The following is a 24732-nucleotide window of genomic DNA, read 5'->3' as shown; positions in this document are numbered from 1 at the left end:
GGGACCTCAGAGTCATACGGGTGTGCAAACTGAGGTGTGTGGCTTCAATGAGAGGGCTGGAGGACATTCACCATTTTCCCTGAGAGGCGTCCTTCCCCTGTGTGGCCAGCAGGCAGACGCCATCTTAACTGCATGTGCCCGCCCCCTACGCTTACGGCCAAGTCTGAATCTGATTGGTTTGGTGAGCTCCGGGTTCTGCCCTGTTAACCACCCCATCCAACTGCCCCAATGCTGGATGCATGTTCTCTAAGCAGCCAGCCCTGGCTGCATTGTGCTTTCTTAAAAAACTAAGAAACAAACCGGGCCCCAAGCCCAGTCTGCAGGCCCCAGGTGGGAAGCAATTGGCCACAGTGTGCTCTGTGACTTTTGCTGAGTAGCTCCAGACTCAGCACTGGCACCAAACTACAGTCTACATTAATCTGGTAACCACAACTCTTCTGATGCTAGTGACTCCCAGAGATACTGCCTTACCCAATTTGCATACCTCACGAGGCTTTATCACTGGTTGAACCTTAAGGGAGCCAGTAAGTGGCAGCGGGCCTCAGGGTGTCCTAGCATTTTGTGACATACCCCAGGCCTGGTACTGATGACAGACATCCTTGGTTCATAGTGTGGCTGCTCCCACGCACCTCCAGGGTTGGCACAGGCAGCGAATAACTGTGGATTGTCTTGTAGCTCCTACTAGGTTGCCCTGTCTGATCACAGTCAGTGGGTGACCGGGGCCTGCAGGAGAGCCCCTCCCAAGGGGTTCCAGAATCAAGATATTTGGAGGTTGACTTCAGACCACAGCAGAACACCACCCAATCAGCCCCACAAGTGGCACACACAAAGGGTGGTCACAACAGGCAGATCCTGCTGGGGCGAATCCCACTCAGTGGAGTAAGCCTCCTGCACAGCAGCCTGTAAGTTGTGGACGTGGCCAAACCCCACAGCCTTCAGCTCGAGGGTTAATTCCACCCACTGACATGCCAATAGCAATCAAGGCTCAACCATAACAGGAGGGCACACACAACCCCTTCAAGGGACACTCCTGGCGCACCCGGAGCGGGTGACCAGAGAGACTGTGCCACTGGGCCTCACAGGGCACCTACTACATAAAGCCACCTGACCAAGACTGGGAGACATAGCAGATCTACCTAATACATAGAAACAAACACAGGAAGGCAGTTAAAATGAGAAAACAAAGAAATTCACCCCAAACGAAAAAACATGAAAAAAACTCCTGAAAAAGAACTAAATGCAATGGAGGCAAGCAACCTACCAGAGACAGAGTTCAAAACAATGGTTATAAGGATGCTCAAGGAGCTTAGTGAGAACCTCAACAAAGAGACAGCAAGCACTAAAAAGGACATAAAAACCATTAAAAAGAACCAGTCAGAAATGAAAGATACAATAACTGAAATAAAGAATGCACTAGAAGGAATCACCAGCAGACTAGATGAAGCAGAGGATCGAATCAGCAATTTGGAAGACAAGGTAGTGGAAAACACCCAATCACAACAGCAAAAGGAATTAAAAAGAAATCTCGATAGTTTAAGAGACCTCTGGGACAACATCAAATGAACCAACATTCACCTCATAGGGGTACCAGAAGAAGAGAGAAAGCAAGGGATTGAAAACCTATTTGAAGAAATAATGACTGAACACTTTCCAAACCTCCAAAAGAAGTAGTCACACAAGTCCAGGAAGTGTAGAGAATCCCTAACAAGATGAACCCAAACAGGCCCACACTAAAACACATTTTATTAGAATGGGAAAGTTTAAAGACAAAGAGAGAACCCTAAAAGCAGCAAGAGAAAGGCAACTGGTAACTATAAGGAAGCTCCCATAAAATTGTCAGCTGATTTTTCAACAGAAACTTTGCAGGCCAGAATGGATTGGCACAAAATATTCAATGAAAAGCAAGGACCTACAATTGAGATTACTCTACCAGCAAAGCTATTGTTTATAATCAAAGGATAGATAAAGAGCTTCCCAGACAAGAAAAAGCTAACAGAGTTCATCACCACCAAACCAGTATTACAAAGAATGACAGAGGGAATTCTTTAAGATGGAAAAAAAAAAATCAAAATGATGAATAAAATGGCAATAGCTACATACCTATCAATAATTACTTTCAATGTAAATGGATTAAATGTTCCACTCAAAAGACATAGGAGGACTGAATGGTAAGAAAACAAAACCCTTATAATATTTGCTGCCTACGAGAGAATCACTTCAGATTGAAAGACACACAGCCAGAAAGGATGGAAAAAGGTATTTCATAAAAATGGAAACAAAAACAAAACAAAAAAGCTAGGGTAGCAATACTTACACTAGGCAAAACAGACTTTAAAACAAAGGCTGTAACGAGACAAAGAAGAACCCAGTAATCCCACTTCAGGGTATTTATCTGAAGAAACCCAAACGCTACTTTGACGAGACATGTGCACCCATATGTTCATTGCAGCACTGTTTAAAGTGGCCAAGATGTGGAGGAAGCCTGGGTGTCTGTCTATTGATGGATAAATGGATAAAGAGGAATATTGCTCAGCCATGGAAGTGAATGGGTTCTTGCCCTTTGTGGCAGCATGAATGGACCTGGAGGGTATTGTGCTGAGTGAGGGAAAGACAGATGCAATGTGATTTCACTTATAGTGAATCCAAGTAACAAAATAAACAAACAAAACAGAAACAAACTCATATGTACAAAGAACATATTGATGGTTGTCAGATGGGGGGTGTCGGGGTCGGGAGTGAAAATGGGTGAGGGATTAAGAAGCACTAATTTGTTACACAGTAACATAGGGTATAGCACTAGGAATATAATAATATTGTAATAACTGTATGGTGTCATATTGGTACTAGATTTGTTGGGAGTGTTTGGATGAGGCTGAGGGCAGAGTGAAAAAAGGAAAAGGGATTAAGAAGTACAAATTGGTTTTTACAAAGAGTTACGAGGATGTAGGTTATAGCGTAAGGAATATAGTCAATAATATTGTAATAACTATGTTTGGTGTTAAATGGGTATTAGATTTATTGAGGTGGTAGATGGAAGGGGGGTTGGGGGCCTGGGTGAAAAAGGTGAAGAGATTAAGAAGTACAAACTGGGAGTTACAAAATAGTCATGGAGATGTAAAGCAAAGCACAGTGAATATAGTCAATAATATGGTAATAACTATGTAAAGTGCCACGTGGGTGCTAGACTATTCGGGGGGATCATTTCTTAAATTACATAAATGTTTAACCACTATGCTGTACCTCTGAAATTATAAAATATGGAATGTCAACTGTAATTGAAAAATTAAAAAAGGGAAAGAAAGGTGAGGGGAATAAGAGGTTCAAATTTCCAGGTGTAAAACAAGTAAGTCATGGGGATGTAATGTACAGCACGGGGAATACAGTCAATAATATTGTGATAACATGGTACAGTGTCAATTGGTTGCTGGAATTATCATGGTGATCACTTCTTTAGGTATATAAATAATTATGGTGTACCCCTGAAACTAATATTGTACGTTAGCTACATTTTAATAAAAACTTAAAAAAAGATAAACTGAAAAAAATATTAGAAGTTGTTACAATAGAAGACAAGTTGTGATTTGATGGCTCTTGTGTCTTCTAGATTGTTACCAGGCCAGAAAAGTAGATGAGAAATATTATTACTCCTGAAGACATCAATACCCTGTATCAGGCACAGTAGACCAGAAAAGGTAGTCTAAAGGCAGCATAAATAGATAAATAGATAAATGGATAGAGATATATCAAGAAATCTTTGGGTATAACAGACACACATATACAGAAACATATTTATATATACGATAAAATACTGTTATCACTAAAAAATTTGTCTATTATAGGAAAAAGGAGAAACTATAAATATCCTGAGGAAGATGACTTCAATACACGCTCAGTTTAAATTTTTTTTTTTCTAAAGAAAAAAAAGTCAGAGCAGCTGGCCTTACAATAATGAGAAAAAGGTATTGATAACTCGTCTGTTAAAAAAAAAAGTGTCTGAAATGTTCATTCAAGGCTGGTATTCATTCTTTATTCAGAGCCTGGTTGTCAGGCTTTAAAAGCAACAGAGATTACTGATGTATTCTACAGCCAAGTCATGGAGTACATAAATAAACTTGTTCTTAGTACAGCAATGAATAAAGCAAGGAAAAGACTTATTCTTTGTATTACAAGGGTCCTATGCCTTCTGTTTGGCTTTAGTACAGTGATTTCTATTAATTACAGTTATATGACACAATTTAGAAATACAATTTTCATAAGTTCAACACAGCAAGGTGAAATCCTAATATTGCATGATTAATATCTTGCATTGATTCATTTACATCATTTTACTAAGTAAATAATACAGAAATCATGAATTTCAGGAAGAATTTCTTGAACTATTTAAGAGCTTTAAATAATTTATTTTATACCTGTTCCAGTTTGGGGAAGTAGTTTTTTAAAAAGCTAGGGTCAAGATAAATGTAGAGTGAAAATGAAAAAAATAAAAAAGCATTAGTATGTTTACAAAGGGCAAAGATAAAGGTATGTTTTGAAAGTAATTCATGAGAATTTCCATTAACTTAGAACAACTTGATCAATTTTACTGTCTTAAAAAAATGACTTCAGAAATATTAACAGCTTCCATCTTTTCGCCAAAAAAGCCAATTCTTAAATTGCACACACACACACACACACACAGAGTTTTCATGAAATTAGGATTCGTTTTAGGTCAATTATGTTACTGAAATTAATGGGGAAAATTTTTTTTAAACAGGAGCAGTGTCTAGGAAGATACAACTTTTAAGAGACCTACTGGACAGAAAAGAGGTACTTCTGAACCTGTTTTTAAGAAGAGATATTGTGAGTTGCCAATTTAAGACAAGGTCCTGGCTGCCTTGTGAATAATCTGTTTGTCAAACTCGAATAGATAATAACTGTGATGCAAAATGATATAAGTATCTCTTGAAGAAAGCTTATAATAAAAGAATTAAATAGAAAAGGAATCTGAACTCCTGTTGTGGTAATCGGAGACTTCATGAAAATATGAATGTGTGATGATTATTGAAGGGCAGGACTTTCTAAAAGTGGAAATAAAGGGAGGTGTTTCATAATTTACAGAACACAACTCAAATGAACGTTTTTCTTATCTTTTAATAAATATAAGGTGAAAATGCTTCAGAAGCCATATCTCATCTGCCCAAATAGATCATAAATCATAAAAAGCAGTGATTATAGCTTAAAATGCCTCATAAATCTGCAGCTTACCAACATCCCTTACTTAGGAAAAGTTATAGACACACTCCCTTTCCCTCCACAATTACTGAATTTCATCCCAAACTCTACTGCTGCTAGGTATTTCCCTCCCCTTCTCCTGTCCCATTATTGGGAAGGGGAAGCCAGTCTCTCTCTTGCTCTCTCTGTCTCTGTCTCTGTCTCTGTGTCTCTCTCTCTCTCTCTCTCTCACACACACACACACATACACACACACACACACGTGCCAGAGGGATTGACAGTTTCGAGGAGGTCGAGTATGCATAGAATAAAGATCAAATAAATTAAGGGCTGAAGAGTGTTCATTGGATTTGTTAGTATGGCGGTAAATGGGTGACTTCAACCAAAACAAGTAAAGCCAATTATTTCCCCACGATGCACAATCCATTTTTTCTGACTCTATGCTTATGCACAACCTTGTGGAATAGTAACATAATTCAATGAGAAAAAGACAGTCATTAACCAGTAACTTTCATTCTTCCTGGGATATTAAAATTGACCACTGAATGATTTGTTTCAAAATTCTCTCAACAAGTTAACTTGAATATCTATGCTGAAAGGTTATTTTGATTTTAAAATAAATACTACATATGTGGCCTCTTCATTCTGTGGGCACTTTCTCTTCTTCCAGGAATGTTGTAAAAAATAAACAAACAAAAATCTATCATAAACTAGGATACATGCTGCCAGGCTTTACAAAAACATCTGCTTCTATTATTAAGAAATCTTCAACCACTTCCTTTTGTATCACCCTTAACTGCTACAATTCCAGTCCCATTAAGTTTCAGTTATTTAGCTACAAAAATCGAGCTTTATAAAATCTATCTACTAGCTACTGCCATTTGACCATAAGCATACTCAGTAAGACAAACTTTAAATTGTGCCATATTTTCTTGAGTTAAATTCAACACTACACACTTTTGTAAGGTTGGAAAGAAACCTCAAATGGCTGTGCAATCTCTTGTTCTAGGCAAAGCTACCAAAAGAGCAAAGCAAATCTTTTTGTTTATTAGAGCCATCAGGAAATATTTTTACGTCCAAACTGTATTGCTACAATAGACCTTAGTTCATCATTGCTATTATACAAGGATTCCACGTCATTACTTATCTGCCTACATAACCACCAAATTATCAAATTACCAATGACCACATGTATCAGCTATCTAGTGCCACAATACTACTATGTGACATGATCTGCCTCGGAACTTAGGTGTCAGACCATAAGCATTTGGTTTTACTCATGAGTTTATGGGTCAGCTGAACAGTTCTCCTGGGCTAGGCTAATCTTAGCTCCTAGGCTTGCTCATCTGTGTAGTCAGGCAGCACATGAGCTTGTGCTTGGCTAGTCTAACACGGCCTCCCTTGGGATAGCTCTCTGCATGTGGTTTCTGATCTTCTAGCAGGCTAGCCTGAGCCTACTTTTGCCATATGCTATTAGCCAAAACAAGTCTCAGAGTCAAGGCGCTGTAGTAGAATCCCTCTTGATGAAAGGAACTGGAAATTGCATTGCAAAAGGAACAGACAGAGGCAAGGATAAAGATTGCAGTCACTTTTTACAGTCAAGCTACCAAAACCTCATTTAGTCTTTTCTTCACACTAAATAATCAGATACTAATGCTGCTTCCCGTCCACCTCTGAACCTAGATTGTGTAAATAGTAACAACTCATCTTATCATTGCAAAGATAAATGTACAAAATTCTGGATTTAATTGTAAAGAATTCTTTTATACTTAAGTTTCAGTCATTTTCTTTTACCTCTGTGTCAGTATGTGCAGAATGTGAAAAGAATAAAAAAAAGAAAATCTTTCTCCCTAAAAAAAAAAAAAAAAAAAAAAAAAAATGAAGTCAAGATGTGCTGAAATTAGACAGCAAGTTGAGATTTTAATTTAAGAGCATAAGGAGTTGAAAAATATTGATCTTATGACCTTAGGGAAAAAAATGATATGAAAGTGGGGCCGGCCCGGTGGCTCAGGCGCTTGGAGCTCCGTGCTCCTAACTCCGAAGGCTGCCGGTTTGATTCCCACATGGGCCAGTGGGCTCTCACACACATGGTTGCCGGTTCAACACCCCGCGTCCCGCAAGGAATGGTGGTCAGCGCCCCCTGCTACTAAGATTGAACACAGCACCTTGAGCTGAGCTGCACCTTGAGCTGAGCTGCCGCTGAGCTCCCTGACGGCTCAGTTGGTTGGGGCGCATCCTCTCAACCACAAGGTTGCCGGTTCGATCATCAAGGGATGATGGGCTGCACCCCCTGCAACTAACAAAGGCAACTGGACCTGGAGCTGAGCTGCGCCCTCCACAACTAAGACTGAAAGGACAATAACTTGAAGCTGCACGGCACCCTCCACAACTAAGATTGAAAGGACAACAACTTGACTCGGAAAAAAGGCCTGGAAGTACACACTGTTCCCCAATAAAGTCCTGTTCCCCTTCCCCAATAAAATCTTTTAAAAAAGTGATATAAAAGTTATCCTACACACTGGACAATATGAATTTGTACAATTAAGAGGAAATCACACAGCATAAGGGGTTTTAAAAATCTTTGTTTACTATCTATGTATTAAGTAAACTGTTGATTAACTTTCAGAAAGTTTTATTCAAAGAACAACACCCATTAACTTTTAAAATGAACTGTTTATTAAATCAGACTGTTATTCTTAACAGTTATGTAAGTTACATGTATGTTTATGTCAGAGTATTTCACATGGAAATCTTTTAAATTCTTATAGGCAAGCAAAATCATACCACACAATATATAAGAGGGAAGGGGGTACTGCTAAACATTCAAATAAGGCAAATATTTAAAAACAATAAAACAATAATTAAAAAAAATTCAAGCATTCCTTTAAGAGAATTCAATACTACAAGCTAAATGTACTTTCTGAGTGTATTCATATAATCAAGGCAGTGTTTCTTCTTTTAAAACATCAAGAAATGGAATAAGGCTCATTAATAGATACAGCTGCCCTCAAGAGTTCAATCTTAGTTGCTTTCTTTAAATTAAAATTCACAAAGTGCACAATTAAGATATATCAAAAAACAGAATCTGCTATTCTAACAACGGCTGTCCATGCTTAATACTTAGTGGTTTATTTGACCAAATTATGTCTTTTCAGGGAAAAATAAAAAAGATAAGCCACTGTAAAACAGTTAGTTTGAAATGTATGCTAATAGTTTTCTTAGAAATCAAAAATTATGGAGGAAAAAGGATTATTTATCTTAAGGAAAAGAAAGCAAAACACTGGAATGACCAAACATTTTCAAAGAACAAGCACCACAAAGGACATTTGCATTCAGTTTTGTAATATTTATCAATGCATTTCTCATTCCAGCCAATCTACTTCATCAAATTCTGAATCATCTTCTGAATCACTATATTCCACAGCGATACGGCGGGACAGGATGGTGGCAACATCATTTTCAATGCGTTCATGTTTAGCTTCCTGTTCACGCTGCTCTTCTACTTTTCGTAGCTGAATACCTGATATAGTAAATTCAAACCATTCATTGTAAACCAACATATCAAGTAGTAGATATTATTAATCTTTCTGGAGTAAAATCAAATATACATAAGAAATACTAATAGAAAAATAAAAAGCAAGATGTATTAAAAAGAATGTGAAGGAATCATATTTAGAGAGACGTTAATTTCTTCATTACTTTATCACCTGTGGTATTAGTTGGTGAAACTTACCAGACACCCCAGTGGACATCTACAGTTTATTAAACCATTATGATCTATTGTGCCTTCCTACTCACCAGATCCTAAAATGTTAACCAGATGATACTTCTCTTCTGTTACCTCTATTATTATCAAATAAAATAAACATTGTTGAGTATATTTGCTGTGGCTTTATTTTCCCCAGTACTTGAGGAAAAAGCACTCTTCTTATTCATTCTATCTTGTTAGTGCCTTGCATATAGTAAGTTCTTAGGAAGTATTGGCTGTCAAGTTTTGTTTTGTTTTTGTTTTATTACTAAAGGAGGAAACAATCTTTTAAAGGCATCTGGTAGAGCAAGTGTCATTGAGACACCAAATGGACAGCCTTAACTTTGAAGAAAATATGGTTTTTTAAGGAGTTAACATACATATTAAACATAATATAAAGTGTTTTAACTAATTTTCTGTAATAATGTCATACATTTTCTTGAAAATGATTTAAAACATAAGTCGAACATAGCTTTATTTTCTAAAGACCATCTGTGTAAGAACATGATCTTTTAAAATGTTGTGAGGAAAATATTATTGTTTCAAATATTTAGAAAGTTCCTAATGCTACAATAGAATGCTTTTAGTGGCCCTGAGAAAATTACCTTTTCGTATTGCTTCCAGAAGTACACTCCTGGCGTCACTGATTACAGGTAGGGTTGATGGATGGCGCTTTGGCTCAGAAGCAGGTATAACTTGTGATGGGGGAGATGGAGGCATTAATGGAACATGAGGACCTGGGGCAGTAGATGGAGTTGGATGTAGCCCAGAGGGAGGATGAGCAAGAGCTGCAACTGTGACAGGTGACGACGGTCGGATGCCAGGTGGAGGCAAAGGAGGCGGTGGTGGGGGTGGAGGCAGCCCCTGGACTTCACCTTGCGGGAGCGGATGAACGGGTACAGTCTCACAGACGGGGGCAGCTCTAGCTATGGGTGGAGAGGGCTGTACTAGAGGAGGTGCGATGGGAGGGGGAGCCGGGTGGAGAACTCCAGGGGCAATCTGAAGAGGAGCCGGAGGCGGTGGTACTGCTGGAGCTTGCAAAGCAGTGGCTGGAGGTGGAGGTGGGGGAGGCACTGGTGGGGGAGGAGTTGACGTCATTGAAGCTCTTAAGGAAGAAGTTGACAAAGCAGATGGAAGAGGTGGTGGAGGAGGTGGGGGAGTGGGGCTCACAAACACCGGTGTCCTGCCTGCAGCTGGTGACTGAGGGCGATTTTCTATCAAACCTGTAGCAGAACTGAAATGATACAGAAATCCTAGCAAGTTATTAAAAGAGAAAAGATTAAGCACACAAAATATAAACGACTATCAGTAATTATATCAAGGCAGATGTATTAACATGTTCCTATAGAAATTAAATTTTTTTTCACCAGTATTTAGAATGAAATAACTAAAAGTACACCAAGAAAATGAACAAGTGGTACTTTGATTTGTAAAATTCTAAATGGTCTCATCCCCTCATGCAACTTTCATATCCACTCAAGCATTTTATGCTTATTTTGATAAGTAAAATGCTCAATTTTACACAGTGATATGATTCTTTGTAATGGCTCAACATTTATCATATTACAGAATTTGTAGCAATACCTGTGGCCAACACAATGCTGTATTTATAATGCTATATTATATGAAGAGTCATCATATGTCATTTCAGTCAAATCAATGACAACTAATCACAAACCACAAAAGGAAATTTACAGCGCTCTTCCTTCCTGAGGATGAAACATCAAATAAATCAGAGACAGAAGGCTGATATTTTTAACTGAAAATTGTAAAGCTGATCTCTATTTCTCTTTAAACATTTATATTTTGGGTATCAATGGACAAAATTAAACTTCAAAATAGCTTTACTGAAAATTATGACCCTATTCTCTCTCAAATTTTATAATTTCAGTATCAATGGACAAAATTAAACTTCAAAATAGCTTTCCTAAAAATTATGAGGCTATTCTCTCTCAAATTTTTAGAGTATTTCCCCTAATATCAAATTAACACTTATAAGCATACCTTTGGTTCCCATTTTTTAGTCTCTTACCACATAAAAATTCTTACTTTGTATTAATATACAACAAGTCTTCTCTTAAAACTGTCAATAGTTCTAACTTTAAGTGAAACGATGTACAATGAAACCAATGTTACCAAAGGCTAATTGATACAAACAAGAGTTAAGTTCCTACAGCATCTCATCAACATGAAACGACACTGAACAAAACACCACTATTCAAGGACCTGCTATGCCCAGCCTCATAACAAAGCTATAATAAAATGAAACACACTTTAATCTTTAAACTCTCCTTAGTTAAATTTCACCAAGAAAATGTGTCAGCTCTTATCAGAGGCTGGAAAATTACCTCCCATGCCCACATCTGACCCACTCCCTGTTTTTGTAAATGAAGTTTTGTTTCAACAGAAATATATTCATTTAATCATGTACATAGTCCATGGTTGCTTTCACACAACAATGGCAAAATTAAGTAGTTGTGGCAGAAATGTATGCTCACAAAGCCTAAAATACATACAATCTGCGCCTTTAAAGAAAAAGGTTACCAACCCCTGAGATAAAGCATCAAGTGCTTGGCCCAACATACCTGATACAGGTGGGTATAGGTTTTGCATCTCCTGCTCCGTGCATTGGTGGAGGTGGAGGTGGTTCATGTGGTCTGACTAAGACCCTTTCCTCAGCTCTAGTCAGAAGCTCACTCATTTGACTAAATGGCAAGGCAGAAAGTGAGTAAGATCCATCCATATGATCCACATATGTCTGAGGCCTAAAAAAACACACAATATCAGTATAGTTTTCTTGAATTATTGGTGGAGTAAAGTGTTCTACTGGAGTAAAGTGAGAGAGTTAAAGTTTATCCTTTGAATGTCAATATTTTAACCACTTTTAAGAAACCTCTGTCAGGAATTTATTACATTTATCCTGCTTTTAAAACAAAAAATGCCGCTCACAATGCAAACTTTCCTTACTGATTCAGGTTCATTAATGATGACCTTCAGTTATTTTGTTATTTTATAATATAATACTAATTCAATTTACGAGGATGAAAAGTATTACATACATAATCTTATAAACAAGAAAAGAATTAACTTTTAGTAAATTGCATTCAAAGCTACCTTCCTCTGTTTCATCTTCTTTACAATAAGATGCCAATGACAAAAAGCTAGAATATGAAAACCGGAATTTTCTACCACCAAGATATCTCGTCGCTTTCTTAAATCTATATGACTTTCATTTTTTTGGTACTCTTCCATAATTTTAATAATCTTTTAGAAGTCCTATGACAATTATACCAACAAGTTTCTTTAAACAACCCCACCAGCACCACCCCTATGTTCTGCTTGTCCATATTCCCTTCACCCTTTCCTCTGCTATTATTACTGGCATTTCTGCTTGTACTTGAAAGTAAAAAGCAATTCCAGATTACAGCACGTCTTGTACCCAGGGCGAAAGGCTTGCCAGCACCACAGAGATGGTTAACTACATCCTTTTTATCTTTTTGGTGTTTTCAAAGGTGCTAGGGTACTCAGAAAATAGTATGTGGAGTAATATAGCAACATGGGACTTAAGATCAGATTTAAAGCAAAATTTTAGGTACCTTGAGAATGTGAAGACATAAATATTTACTGATTGTACTGCATGCTGGGGACAAAGTTGGATTTAAAAAATGTGCACAAAGCAAGTTAGAAATAATATATTTACACTACTGGGTCAGCTAAATACTTCAATTACTTAACAGTAGTAGAAATAAATGTCTGCCTATAGATTATTCATTTTTAAAAAAAATCTCAATTTTCAGTCTCTTTTTTTCAGTAATGCATATAGTGTCTTAGATGTACATTACTCCTAAAATAGGCCAAACTATTTCACATTTATGTCCCAATACTTTACATGTATTATTCAAAAGAAAACCTTAAGATCTTTTCCATTCAAAACTCAGTAACTATTATATATATAATAACTATAACCAATCAACCATACAAAAATAAATTTCTTCACAGAGAGATGTTAGGGTAACGTGTTACTTAGATAGGGCCCCTAGCTACTGAGAAAGGAAAAGGACCTAATTTATATTTTTGCAAAAGGTTATGAGTAATTTTGTTTCAAAGTCTTGATATATCTGAGGTGGGAGATGTGGCAGAGAAAGGAAGTTATAGATATGGCATAGAAAGGGAAAGAAAAAGGAACAAAATATAATCCTTTATCAATTCCTATTTTACATAATAGTGATATATAATTCACTAATACTTCAAAAAAAAAAAAAATTCCGGACCTCATTCCTCTACAATGGGATTCTAGCAGACTGCCTGAAATACTGAGAGGGAGTTGAGACTGCATAGGAAAGATCATCTGAAGGTCATCTGTTCCAACCAGCTCTTTCTAAAGACAACCGAACCAAAGTCCAGGAAGGACAGTGATCTGCCCAGCATTAGACTTCAGTAGGCTTATCACGGTCAAGGTTGCAGAATCATCTCTATACCCACAACAGGGTGTGCCGGTTCAACAGTTCAGGACCTAACACTTACAGGCGTAGATATTGGAAATAAAGCCAGTATTTTATCATCAATTTTGTTTAAAAACAAACAAAAGAAAAAGAGACCTTGTTTCAAAATGAGAGGCTGGGCCATTAGCAACTTCAATATGCTTATGTAAGAGATTAGCATCATCTTCAGCCAGCTCTGGACCTTGGGCCAGCTTCTGCCATTCTCTCCGCCTGTCATGTGGTGCTCTTGGCACTTTTTCAGGTTCATGAGGACGATCTAGATTTTTCTGCTGTAACAGATGCATTGAAACAAAGCCAAATGCTGAAGTGCTAGGTTTTTAAAAGGTTATTAACAATCGAGATAAAATTCAAACATCAATATTGAAAGAGACAATGTAATCATAATATAATAAAAGTAACACAGCCATAGTTCATTTGTACTTTCAGAGTTAAATCTTAGCTAGCTTGCTTGTAATCCCAGTTTCTTGTCATGTTTCTTTAATCTCTAATTGGAATTGAGGCACCAGATAAAAATAGTATGCCTAAGTAACAAAATTTGAGGTCAGAAAGTCCTTTCAGATGGAAAATGATTCACCAACTCTGCTACATCTTTCAGTTTTTGCTATGAGTGAAATTTCTACCATTAATGGCACTGTCTACCTAGAACCAAAACCTAAAAATTTACTACGGTTATGTAATCTGGGAAGTCACCAATTAGCTAGCCAATACATTAGAAAAAAATCCATTTGTCTAATTAATCCATTATAACTGTGACATTCAGCAGAAAACAGAGTATTTGAAAAATAAAACATAGTGGTATTGCACAAAACCACACACTACTCCCCTGGTTCCTGTCAGAAATAGCCTCTATTGTCTATAATAAAAATGGATCAATTCTTAAATCATGGGGGAAAGCATAGAAAGGTCTCAAGTAGGTACAACAGAGTGAAATGCCCCAAAAGGCCAAGCAGATGACATTCATAAATGAAGAGAGTAGGGTATAAGATGAGGAAGGCTGTGAATTAGACAGGCATATCCATTTAAAGCATTCCAGTTCAAACATTTTAAGACCACTGTGGTTGTGAAACAAAACACTGCTTGCAGGGGTAGTTTGGGCTGCCAAGTCGCCAGTTTGCAAACTCCAGCTACAGCATTGGGATACTGTCTAATTAAGATAATAAGGGCATTATGGGGAAAGGGGGAAAGTAGAGATAGCTACAGGAGAAACAGAGGGGTGATGGAGACCAACTTTCCCTCCTTCATAACTCTACCCAAATCCAACATTGCTTCCTCCTTCTATATTTCTATTTATCATTACCGTGGAATAAAGTAGCTCCAAGTGAACTTTATCAGAAAGTGGCAAATAAACAACACAGCAGATAACAGGAATTTACTGAGAATAACCTTTCCAAAATGTGTAGGATATGCTCTGCAGTTAGAAAATATTAGCTTAATGTGCTTTACCAATATCTGCACAACATTCCTTTGTTCCTTCTTACCAGAACGCCTTTCTCTTCCCTGGTCCACTTAGTTCCTATCTGCTATTCAAGATACATTGTAAGCTTTGCTGCAAGTGTTTGCCAACCCTGTCCTCTAAACAAATGCTATTTTGTGCTATTCACACCATCCAAGCACACCTCTGTTATGGCACGTCTCACACTACATTATAATAATCTAATTGCTCATCTGCTCAAATTAGACTGTGATCTTTCTGTGTGATTATAAAGACTTCAGTATTTGACTATATGGACCCAATAAAATAAAATTGTCAAAGTACAGGATTAATAAAGTTCTATGTATGCAACAAAACAAATACGTGAAAACTAACTTCAATTTTTTGAATCTCTTGTAATACCTTCTGCTTCCTCTTTTCCTTCCTCTTATCCTCTGTATCTTGCAACATTTTTTCTTTCCATAGATCAAAGAAATATGAAGGGTTGGTATAAAACTTCAAACCTTCTTTACCATCATCTCTGAAATATAAAGTATCAATTAAAATACATATTAATAAACTTAGGCCATCAGAATAGAAAGTTTTACTGAAACGTTTTTCTACATTAATAAAATATAGCATGTGCAAAAATTATGGCAAAATTAATTAGAATATTGAACCAATAAAACATTTCTCACAAGTTGGGCAGTAAACTAATGAAAATGGAAAACTATATGTTTTCAGAATTGGTGTTAATAATTTAAAATACAGCTGGATAATTTTTATCCCTACATTCTGCTGAATACCAGGTTTCTAAAAGTGCTTTGAGAAATTCCAATAATTACAAATGGTTCTGGCTAAGGTAAAAAGCCTGAAAGGACAATAATATCATTTAGAATATAGACATTGTACCAGGTTTCTGCCAATACTCTAATTTACTTATTATCATCTACCAAACCCGCAAAATATCATCTAATAGTCATTCTTATAATAAGTTACTTATATCTAAATGACTTGCATACTGACTAATAGTTTCAAATAACTAACTAAATACCATTTTATTCAGGATATGTGTTCTGCATCTTAAATTACCTATCTAACAAATCATGTGAAAGGACTTCATAAAAGCCTGAATAATTCCAGATTTTATTTTATATGGTAAAAATCATTTTAAAACAGGTACTACATATTCATTATGTAAATTTAATACATACAGATTAAGAGTAGATAAAACAACCAAAAGCAATATTTACTTTGTTAGTGTGGTGGAATTTTGAGCTCTTTATTTTTTATTTTCCATCTGATTAGAAATTAAATTAAAAAACAGTAACAACTCCTTGGCTCTTTGTAGTAATAAGTTTGCCATTGGCTTTTCTTATTAACACTTGTCCAAATGACTCCCTTGAATTAGCCTTGTCTTTTGTATTCCAGGGCTTTTGGAGCTCACCTAGTGGATAAAGTAAACGTTTTTCTAAAGGTTGTGGATAAGAAGGGTTGTCCGTGTTGGTCAAAAACCCAGTGAAATAAAGAATGTTTGGTGATTTAGCATTTTAAGGTAGACTGTTATCTATTTGAACTTGAAGTGTGAGATAAATAACCAGCCTTCTTACTTATTAGCCTACTGACCTATACGGAGTGAGTATATTGAGAGGTGGAGGCTGTTCACAAACATCATATGTCTCCTGCAACGGAATAGGCAAAGTCTTGCGGTCGAAAAGCTGCTGATCTTGAATTGTAGAACTTCGGAAAGCTTTTCTCATTGTTATATCTTGCAAAGACACTAAAACAAAAATCAAAAATGTATTTCATTTATTTTATTAAGATGATTTAATATAAGAAGAAATTCATAACACTACATTTGTTTAAAAGTCAGCATTGCTCAGGAGGCTGTGACGGTGGTGGCTTATGAATCAGGAACTATATTTTAAATACTCTATCATTATATTGCATAGCATTTTATACCTAATTTTCCCAACCAGGTGGACTTTAATGCAGCCTTTGATTTCTAAGAATCAGACAGCTCCAATGACACCTGAAACCTATCTGTATTTTCCACCAAATACATCTTTTCTTTTTTCTTACTTGCCATCCCCAACCCCCACCAACCTACATCCTCTTCTTCCTGTCTTCTATACACTTTTCCCTTATCGCCCTTCATTATTTTTATTTAGCTTATGCGAAAAACACTGAAGGAATTACTTAACTATCAGTGACATTCTGGGCTAAACACGCTGTTGACCTCTATGCTGTATTTACTACTAATATTATAGATATACTATAAAGTTAAAATAAACTTTACAGTAAAGAAAATATTTTCAAGTACTAGGCAACCTATATTCTTCTTTATTTCACTATCTTTTGTCTTGTACCATAAGGATTACTACTTAGCTGCAAGCTCTTGAAGACTCAGACTTCTTGTACATTATTAGCACCTCCAGTAACTAACAGAGCCCCATCACATATATGATGATTTAAAATAACTTCATTTACTCATTTTCTTTTGCAATATGCAGCATGACGACATAAGAAATATACCAAAATACTACATTTTTAATGTTTGGAGTGGTTTCCTGATATTAAAAAATTAGGTGATTTAGACAATAGTTTAGTGATTACCAGAGGGTAAGGGGGGAGAGGGGTGATAGATAAGGGTAAACGGGATCAAATATGTGGTGATGGAAGGAGAACTGACTCTGGGTGGTGAACACAATGTGATATATAGATGATGATTACAGAACTGTACACTTGAAACTTATGTAACTTGGCTAACCGTTGTCACCCCAATAAACTTTAATTAAAAATTAGGTGATTTCTTACATATTTAATATGGCTTTAAGTATACAGATAAATGTTTTATACCATAGCAAGGTCAGTACTAAACAATAATAACAATTCTTAAATTCTTCTTCTTCCTAGAATAGTATCTCTATCCTCACAAGTAAAATTCACTCAAGATAAACGCTTGGATCTATGGAATAGGTGAGGCTGCCAATGCAATGGTCACACCATGGCTGCGTTCCCGGGAATTCCACACTTAAACACCAAAATAAAATCCAAAGACAAAGTTTTTTTCTTACTATCACTAAAAAGTAGTATGAGAGATATTCAATGAGTTACATACTATATGTGCTATATGATTTCATTAGTTTTTATTTTAGTTAATCTTTATAATTCAGTGATAGGAATTATTATTCCACTTTTAAACATAATACCAAGCCTAGACAATATTATTTAACTGGCTCAAGATAAAATGGTTAATAAGCAGTAAAGTCGGAACAGAAAACCCAGATCTATCTGACTTTGAAGTTGCTCCTTTTGCCACAAGACCCACACACTGCTCCTCTGGTTCCGGTCAGAAGTAGCCTCTGCTTACTATCATCAAAATGGATCAATTCTTGCAACTCTCCTACCCCACTTACTAATCTTAGTACGTAACCAGATAGAACCTACTGTTCATTCTCTCAAAACTTTTTTAGGATGTAAAAACCATGTAAAATATAAGCACTTTTCTATCTTCAATTCCTCTCATTACTTGTCTTATTTGTTAACAGACCACTGTGACAAAGACAATTCCAGTTGTCAACAATGGCATTTGATATTATTTAAACAGTATTATATATGACAGTAAATTAGCACAATATGTTTATAAGCATAATTGAATTAAATATAATTGTACAGGTCTTTGTTTACATACTTTTTAAATTATATTGGTAGTTCTCACCATTACTTACTATTAAATGGCAATTAAAAAAACAAAAATATTGACATTACACTCTATAATTTGGTATTGTATTCATAATGTTATTTTTTTTGAACTCTCACTGAATATAAAAGTTTGGGTTAAACAACTTTGAAAATTCCTTGTATCCAACATCCCAAAACAATTTCAAATTAAACAGTTCAAGCTTTTAGATTTTGAATTCTTACCCAATGCTCTACAAATTTTAAAGGGAACTATAAACAATTCTCATAGTTGTTAGTATACTAGGATTTTTAAAAAACATTTAAACACATCTTAAGTTATTTACTGGCATTTGTATTTTCATTTTAATGGGAATGTTAAGAGATTTGTTAAAATTTAACAGTATTTTGAAACTAAATGTTAATTTTTATTTCGGTTACTATAAGAACTGCCTATGTATTTCTGTATGATTAGATGGCACATATTTATAACTTAAATGTTTAAGTTATTTAAAAAAGAAATTTTGGATGTAAGTGATGTATTTGAAAGTATGGCTAGAATATATTTTTTCATTACTTATAATGATTTTAAGAATTTCAAGAAGTATCATTAATGTACATGTACACGCTTCAAAAGATACCATCAAGAAAAACCTACAGAGTAGAATATTTGCAAATCATATTATCTGAAAATGGACTTAGACCAGAATATATAGAGAACTGTGGTAACTCAAGAATAATAATTTAAAAAACCCAATTTAAAAATGGTAAAAGGATCTGAAAAGACATTTTTCCAAATAAGATACACAAATTGCTGATAAATCATTTAATTTCTGGTTTTAAATCCAAGCTCTACCACTTCCTACTGGGTGACCTGTCTCTAAATGACTTCTAAGTCATGAAAAGGTGCTCAACATCATAAGTCATCACAGAAATACAAATACATTGTACAACATAAACCAATACTAAAAACATTATGCTAAGTGAAAGAAGCCAGCCACAAAAGACCACATATTGTATCATTCCAGCCAGTCATATGAAATATCCAGAACAGGCTAATCTATAGAGACAGAAAGTAGATTAGTGATTGCTAGAAGTTGAGGCAAAGGGGAGATGGAGAGTGACTGCTAATGGGTACAGGGTTTCTTCTGCAACAATGCAATGTTCTGAAATTGATTGTGGTCATAGTTGCACTCCGTGAATATGCTAAAATCCACTGCATTGTACAATTTAACTTTAGATGGGCTAATTGTAGGGTATATGAAATATATCTCAATAAAACTGTTTTTTTAGAAAGTGCTGTTTGTTTTTTTTCACAACCAGACCTGAGGTTTTATCTTTGCGAGCAGTAGAAGCTTAGCATAGTTAAGTATTTGCCTCTTCCTTATTTAGGCATTAAATTAGTTTATGTCACAAGAAGTTGGTTCAAACACTAAGACATCTATCATTATATTCTATTTTTTGCTTTTTTGAAGTGATAACCTTTAATATACTTATTGTTCAAGTTTATATCTATTATATAACTTGCATTTATACTACAAACGTTATTCAACAAAAAATATTTTCTGAAGGGTTATAAAAGATTCATATTAAATAATTCTCTAGGATGAGTAAATATTATATACTTAATAGTTCCATTTCTTTTTGTTTAAAAAAAACAAAAAGGAGTTTGAGAAACATTAATATTCAATATAGTCTATCAAATCTATCAAAGCATAGAATATTGTTTTACCACTGAAGTTTCTACCATTATTTCAGCCTATAATGTGGGTTTTTTTGTTGTTTGTTTTTTTAACCTGATATCCCTTGTTTAATACTCAGTATAAAACATTTTTGCCCTACATAATGAGAATTTCAAATTTTTTGAAATGTTCATTTAAAGTAGGAAGTAACATTCAAATAACTAGATCAGATGTTTGCAATTTAATATGCACACACAAAAGCATATTTTAAAAATTACATTCTTACAGAATCAATTTTAATTTACTAAGAATTTCAAGTAATTTTCAAATAATGTTTATTTCTAAGACAAAAGTATATAAGTAAATTGTAAGGGAGAAAAGAGAATGAGAACGGTGAAAAGTCTGGATAAAAAATTTTTTATGTCAAGACCTTAAGAGTCATTTAGTATACAGAAAGAAGAGGTGAAAAAGAAAAAATGAGTAAAGAAAAGCCAGAAGCATCATGCTAATGGCATTTAAAGAAAATACACTGATTTATTAGAACACGTATGTAGCTGTAATAGTCATAGGTAGAAAAGACTTGTAATAAATTCGTGTTTAATATTGTTCTTAAATATTTCGCTCATCTCATCTATCCTAAAATACATATTTGAAAGAAAATATAATATGAATAAACTCACATTCTTCTTCTTTAGGGTCAAGCTGTGTAACACTAACAGATAAACGGTCCACGCGTTCTTGTAATGAGTTAACTCTGAAGGAAAAACTATGTGCTTCATTGAATAATTCTCCAAATATATCTTCGGCATATTTACCTAAGCAAACATGAAACATATACCATAAAATTTAATGTGATCAGAGACAAATATCCAACAAGTTAACATTTAAAAGTGCTGGCCTGATGAATTTGCCATATTTTGAAACTAATTTAAACTTTAAACTCTAGCCATAAGTAACCCAATTATGACAGAGTCAGAAAATAACACAAACCCTGGGAAATCTGGTTTTAAATACTAGCTCTACCACATCCTGCTAGGTAACTTGTGTTACCTAGCTTTATCTACATTTATCTACCTATTGAAGGTTAGAGAAGATTATGATATGAAAGTACATACAAATAATACATCTTTTAATCCCAAATCAGCATTTATAAATACTCTACACTAGAACTGAATTTCAAGCCAAGTGGCAAAATCCAAGATTCTTCATAAGCCTACTAGATGACTTGTTTCAGGTATGCCCAAAACAGATTCTGAAAATTTATGCGAGATATTTTAATTCTCTCTTTTTCCAGTTTCTTAAAAAAAAAAAAATCGTAAATCTAAAATTATTGTATTTCTCTAGTCATGTAAATTTTCATTACTGAAAAGATTAAACCAAAATAATCCTATTCTAAAAGGAGTTTTAGAAGACTTACAGTGAAAAAATATTCAACTGCATTTACAACATATAAACTAAGGAATACTTACAACATAAAGACAAGTCAATTACTATCTATATCTTTGAATTAAAAAAAAGATCAATGGTCTTCATAAATTAAGACATTTTAGACCCAAGGATACCATCTAGGTTAAATCTAGAGCAACAGTAAGCTCTATCAAGATAGTTCCTATGACAGAGAAGTGCTAAATACTTATTAAATGAATTCATTAATCTTACCAGTTTATATTTGAATAACACTGCATTTTTTTTCAAAGCATTTCAATATATTATCAGTTAAACCAACAAAAATTTACTGAGGGCTCACCCTGTGCCAGGTAGGTGTACCTACTAAATACACCAAATAGTAAAACATAAAATTCCTATCCTAGAAGATTTAAAAAAAAAAAAAAGAATTTAAGAGAAAAAGAATAATTTTGTATATATTTTGTATATATTCATTCACTTTTTTAAACAGAACTGACTAAAATTGTCTTATGCATCACACATTGTACCAGACTCTGGAAATATAAAATGATTAGAAGAAGGTCTCTTCCTTGACGAGTTTTGAGCAGACATTTAAACACATGAAAAGCAATTTAATAAATAAGTCCAAATCTTTGCCCCATTTACTTTGAGACCTTGGTATCAATTTCTTCACCTATAAAATAGAGATAAAAATATCTGCTTTAAGAAGTTATAAGAAAAGGAGACAGAGTGAACAAAGGGCCCGGCAGAGTACCTGACACAGGGTAGGAGAGCAACAGGTGGCTCTTACTATAATATGAAGAGCCACACAGCTCAGAGAAAGAAGCACCTAACTTTTGGGTGTGACCTGGTGTTGAGATACTTCCAGAGACACAGTTTCTCTGGCAGATAAGGGAAACACCCCACGGGGAGGAAAAGGCCGGTATATGACACTATTCAGAATGGTTTCAGTGTTTATCGTATTAACTCAACTAAATGGGGTATGTTCTTTTCGGACAAGAACCAACCACATAGCTTTATCCCACAACAAAATATTGCTATCTGTCCATTGTCTATCTATGCATCCAATTAGTCTTATTGAGCCAATCTATCCATCCTATCAATCTACCTTGATATCTGTCTAATTTCCTATGTTTGAGAACAAGAAGTAGGCTCTATCAGCTCAACTTTGCAGCATGAACTGACAATTTTCAATAAGAGAAAGGCTTTGGGAAGAAAGAATGATAGAAGATTCCTCAGGTGGTTAAGAGTTCCAATGGTTGTTAAAGTAAGACACCACTAAAACAGGAAAGAATTTTGGTATAGCAGAAGAAACTTATATAAAGTGAATTCTCAGTTTTTAGTAATTATGTATTATAAAACAGAAATATGTTCTACTATGAAATAAAAAACAAATGGATGTACAATTCTGCGAAGAAGAGGTTAGGAGGAAGTTCAGCCCCAAGCCAAGCTGACCTCTTCCGCTTCCACTGCTGTGTTCTCTACTACTTTTGATGCTAATGATAGTACCAAAGTGAAAATCTCAGTTGCCTAGAACCATTTTGGATCCAAATTTTCAAATTCAGAGATTATTTAATACATTAATTATTTTGACTATTTTTGATGGAAATGGATATAAAATCTATTCTAAGCTTCCTTGTCTTAAGCAGAATACAAAATTGAAGATAATTTAACCATGTCCTGTGAATTTATAGTCATGAACTGATTACAAAAATTAATTAGGGTCTTACGCTTCTAGTCTAAGAATATTTTCTTTTACATTAAATGGCCTCTTTCTAGTGTTTATGTTGCTTCCTTTATACAAATTCTTCCTGGGCTGTAAACTACCTCTTTTTGGCTGGCTTCAGTAAGGCCTGCTTCTATTGTCTACCTCATACTTCCCCTTTAATGCTCTGAAGCATAAATATTTGGAAACCAGATCATCAAACCTGTGTGAATTATCAAAGTAAAAGTCAACAGGTTCTGAAAAAGGGATCAACTGGCTATTTTATGTGCATCTGTAGTGCACGGGTTTGTTTATTCTGGCTAACTAGGGGCCTTTTAAATTTAATTCCAGGTTCTCCACTGTCAAGTGGGAAAGCTGCCAGAGAACTTAATTCCAAGGCGGTAAACTATTGTTACATCTTGCTCTTTGTTTTTGAATCTCTACAAACTTTTTACAAAATGCCTATATAGTCTGATGCCAAATCTGAAGCACCCAAAACCTAACTTAGTTATATTTTTACAATGTAGTTTATTTTCAGGGTTTGATTATGACACGACTATGTGCTTGCTGATAGGTATTGCTTATCTGGACTATAACCAGCTTGAAAATTCATTAACTTTTCATCTTTAGGTTATGTAAGAAATGAGTTAGTACTGCAAATTAACACCCTTAATTATTTTATTAGTTCTCAATTATATATTGGGAATATACCTAAATCAAGATGCCAATATTTTTTCAAAATTCATTAATTTTAAGAAATATTTTAACTAAATTTATTAATGTCATTTCTATACCCTTAACACACGCATTTTAATATTTACATGCTGATGTACTTGGGTATATGTATTACATGTAAATTCTATATAAAGTCATGTTATGTTAGATTCAATTAGTGCTAGACCACAAAAATAAGGTTAGCAAATATCTTTAAATGATATAATTAATCACATGTTAATACAATATCTAGGACTCTTCTTTTGACTTGTCTATATTCTATATAGATTTTCCCAAGGAAGTACACGTAAACAATAATATGTTAGTCATTCATTGCCAATAACTAACCTGAAAAAGATAATCATCAAAAGGGACATGGAATACACCTAAATTCAAATAAAATGCCTTTTAATTTATTCTTAAACTTATTTCACAAGCATGTAGAAATTTAGTGCTCTAACCACGAGCATTCAAATATAACTTTTCATGTTGCTCTAGCTATATATAAGTGTATGTCCAAATGCTCTCACTTGGAACAAATTAGATTAACAACCTCTCTCTTTATCTTGTGAAGTACTCAATTATAAAAATAAAAGGACAAAAGTTAAAAGGAAAAGAAGAGTCAATCCTGTTTTTAAGGACAATCTATAGATGAGAAGATAAACCTAAGA

At 34.9% G+C, this 24732-nt stretch overlaps 1 protein-coding gene across 8 annotated transcripts in view; it reads right to left on the bottom strand.

The window, feature by feature from the left end:
* Positions 1-7864: 7864 nt before the first annotated feature.
* The window catches only part of WASF1 (WASP family member 1), a 47083-nt gene continuing 30215 nt past the window's right edge, over positions 7865-24732 (bottom strand). For 4 of the 8 annotated variants that reach the window (XM_081038468.1, XM_081038466.1, XM_081038467.1 and 1 more), the window contains exons 3-9: positions 20916-21050; positions 16499-16652; positions 15269-15413; positions 13558-13730; positions 11545-11724; positions 9565-10193; positions 7865-8731 (exon numbers count right to left, since the gene is read on the bottom strand). In XM_081038468.1, the coding sequence (XP_080894594.1) occupies positions 8574-8731; positions 9565-10193; positions 11545-11724; positions 13558-13730; positions 15269-15413; positions 16499-16652; positions 20916-21050 (1574 nt within the window). In that variant the 3' untranslated portion in view covers positions 7865-8573. The remainder of the gene's footprint in view (positions 8732-9564; positions 10194-11544; positions 11725-13557; positions 13731-15268; positions 15414-16498; positions 16653-20915; positions 21051-24732) is intronic. The other 4 variants (XM_081038471.1, XM_081038472.1, XM_081038470.1 and 1 more) reach the window with 3 other exon arrangements.

Source organism: Rhinolophus hipposideros, assembly GCF_964194185.1.
Source record: "Rhinolophus hipposideros genome assembly, chromosome: 3".
In the NCBI taxonomy this organism is placed as follows: Eukaryota; Metazoa; Chordata; class Mammalia; order Chiroptera; family Rhinolophidae; genus Rhinolophus; species Rhinolophus hipposideros.
The sequence above is the reverse complement of the archived record's forward strand: the minus strand, read 5'-3'. Positions and strand labels throughout refer to the sequence as shown.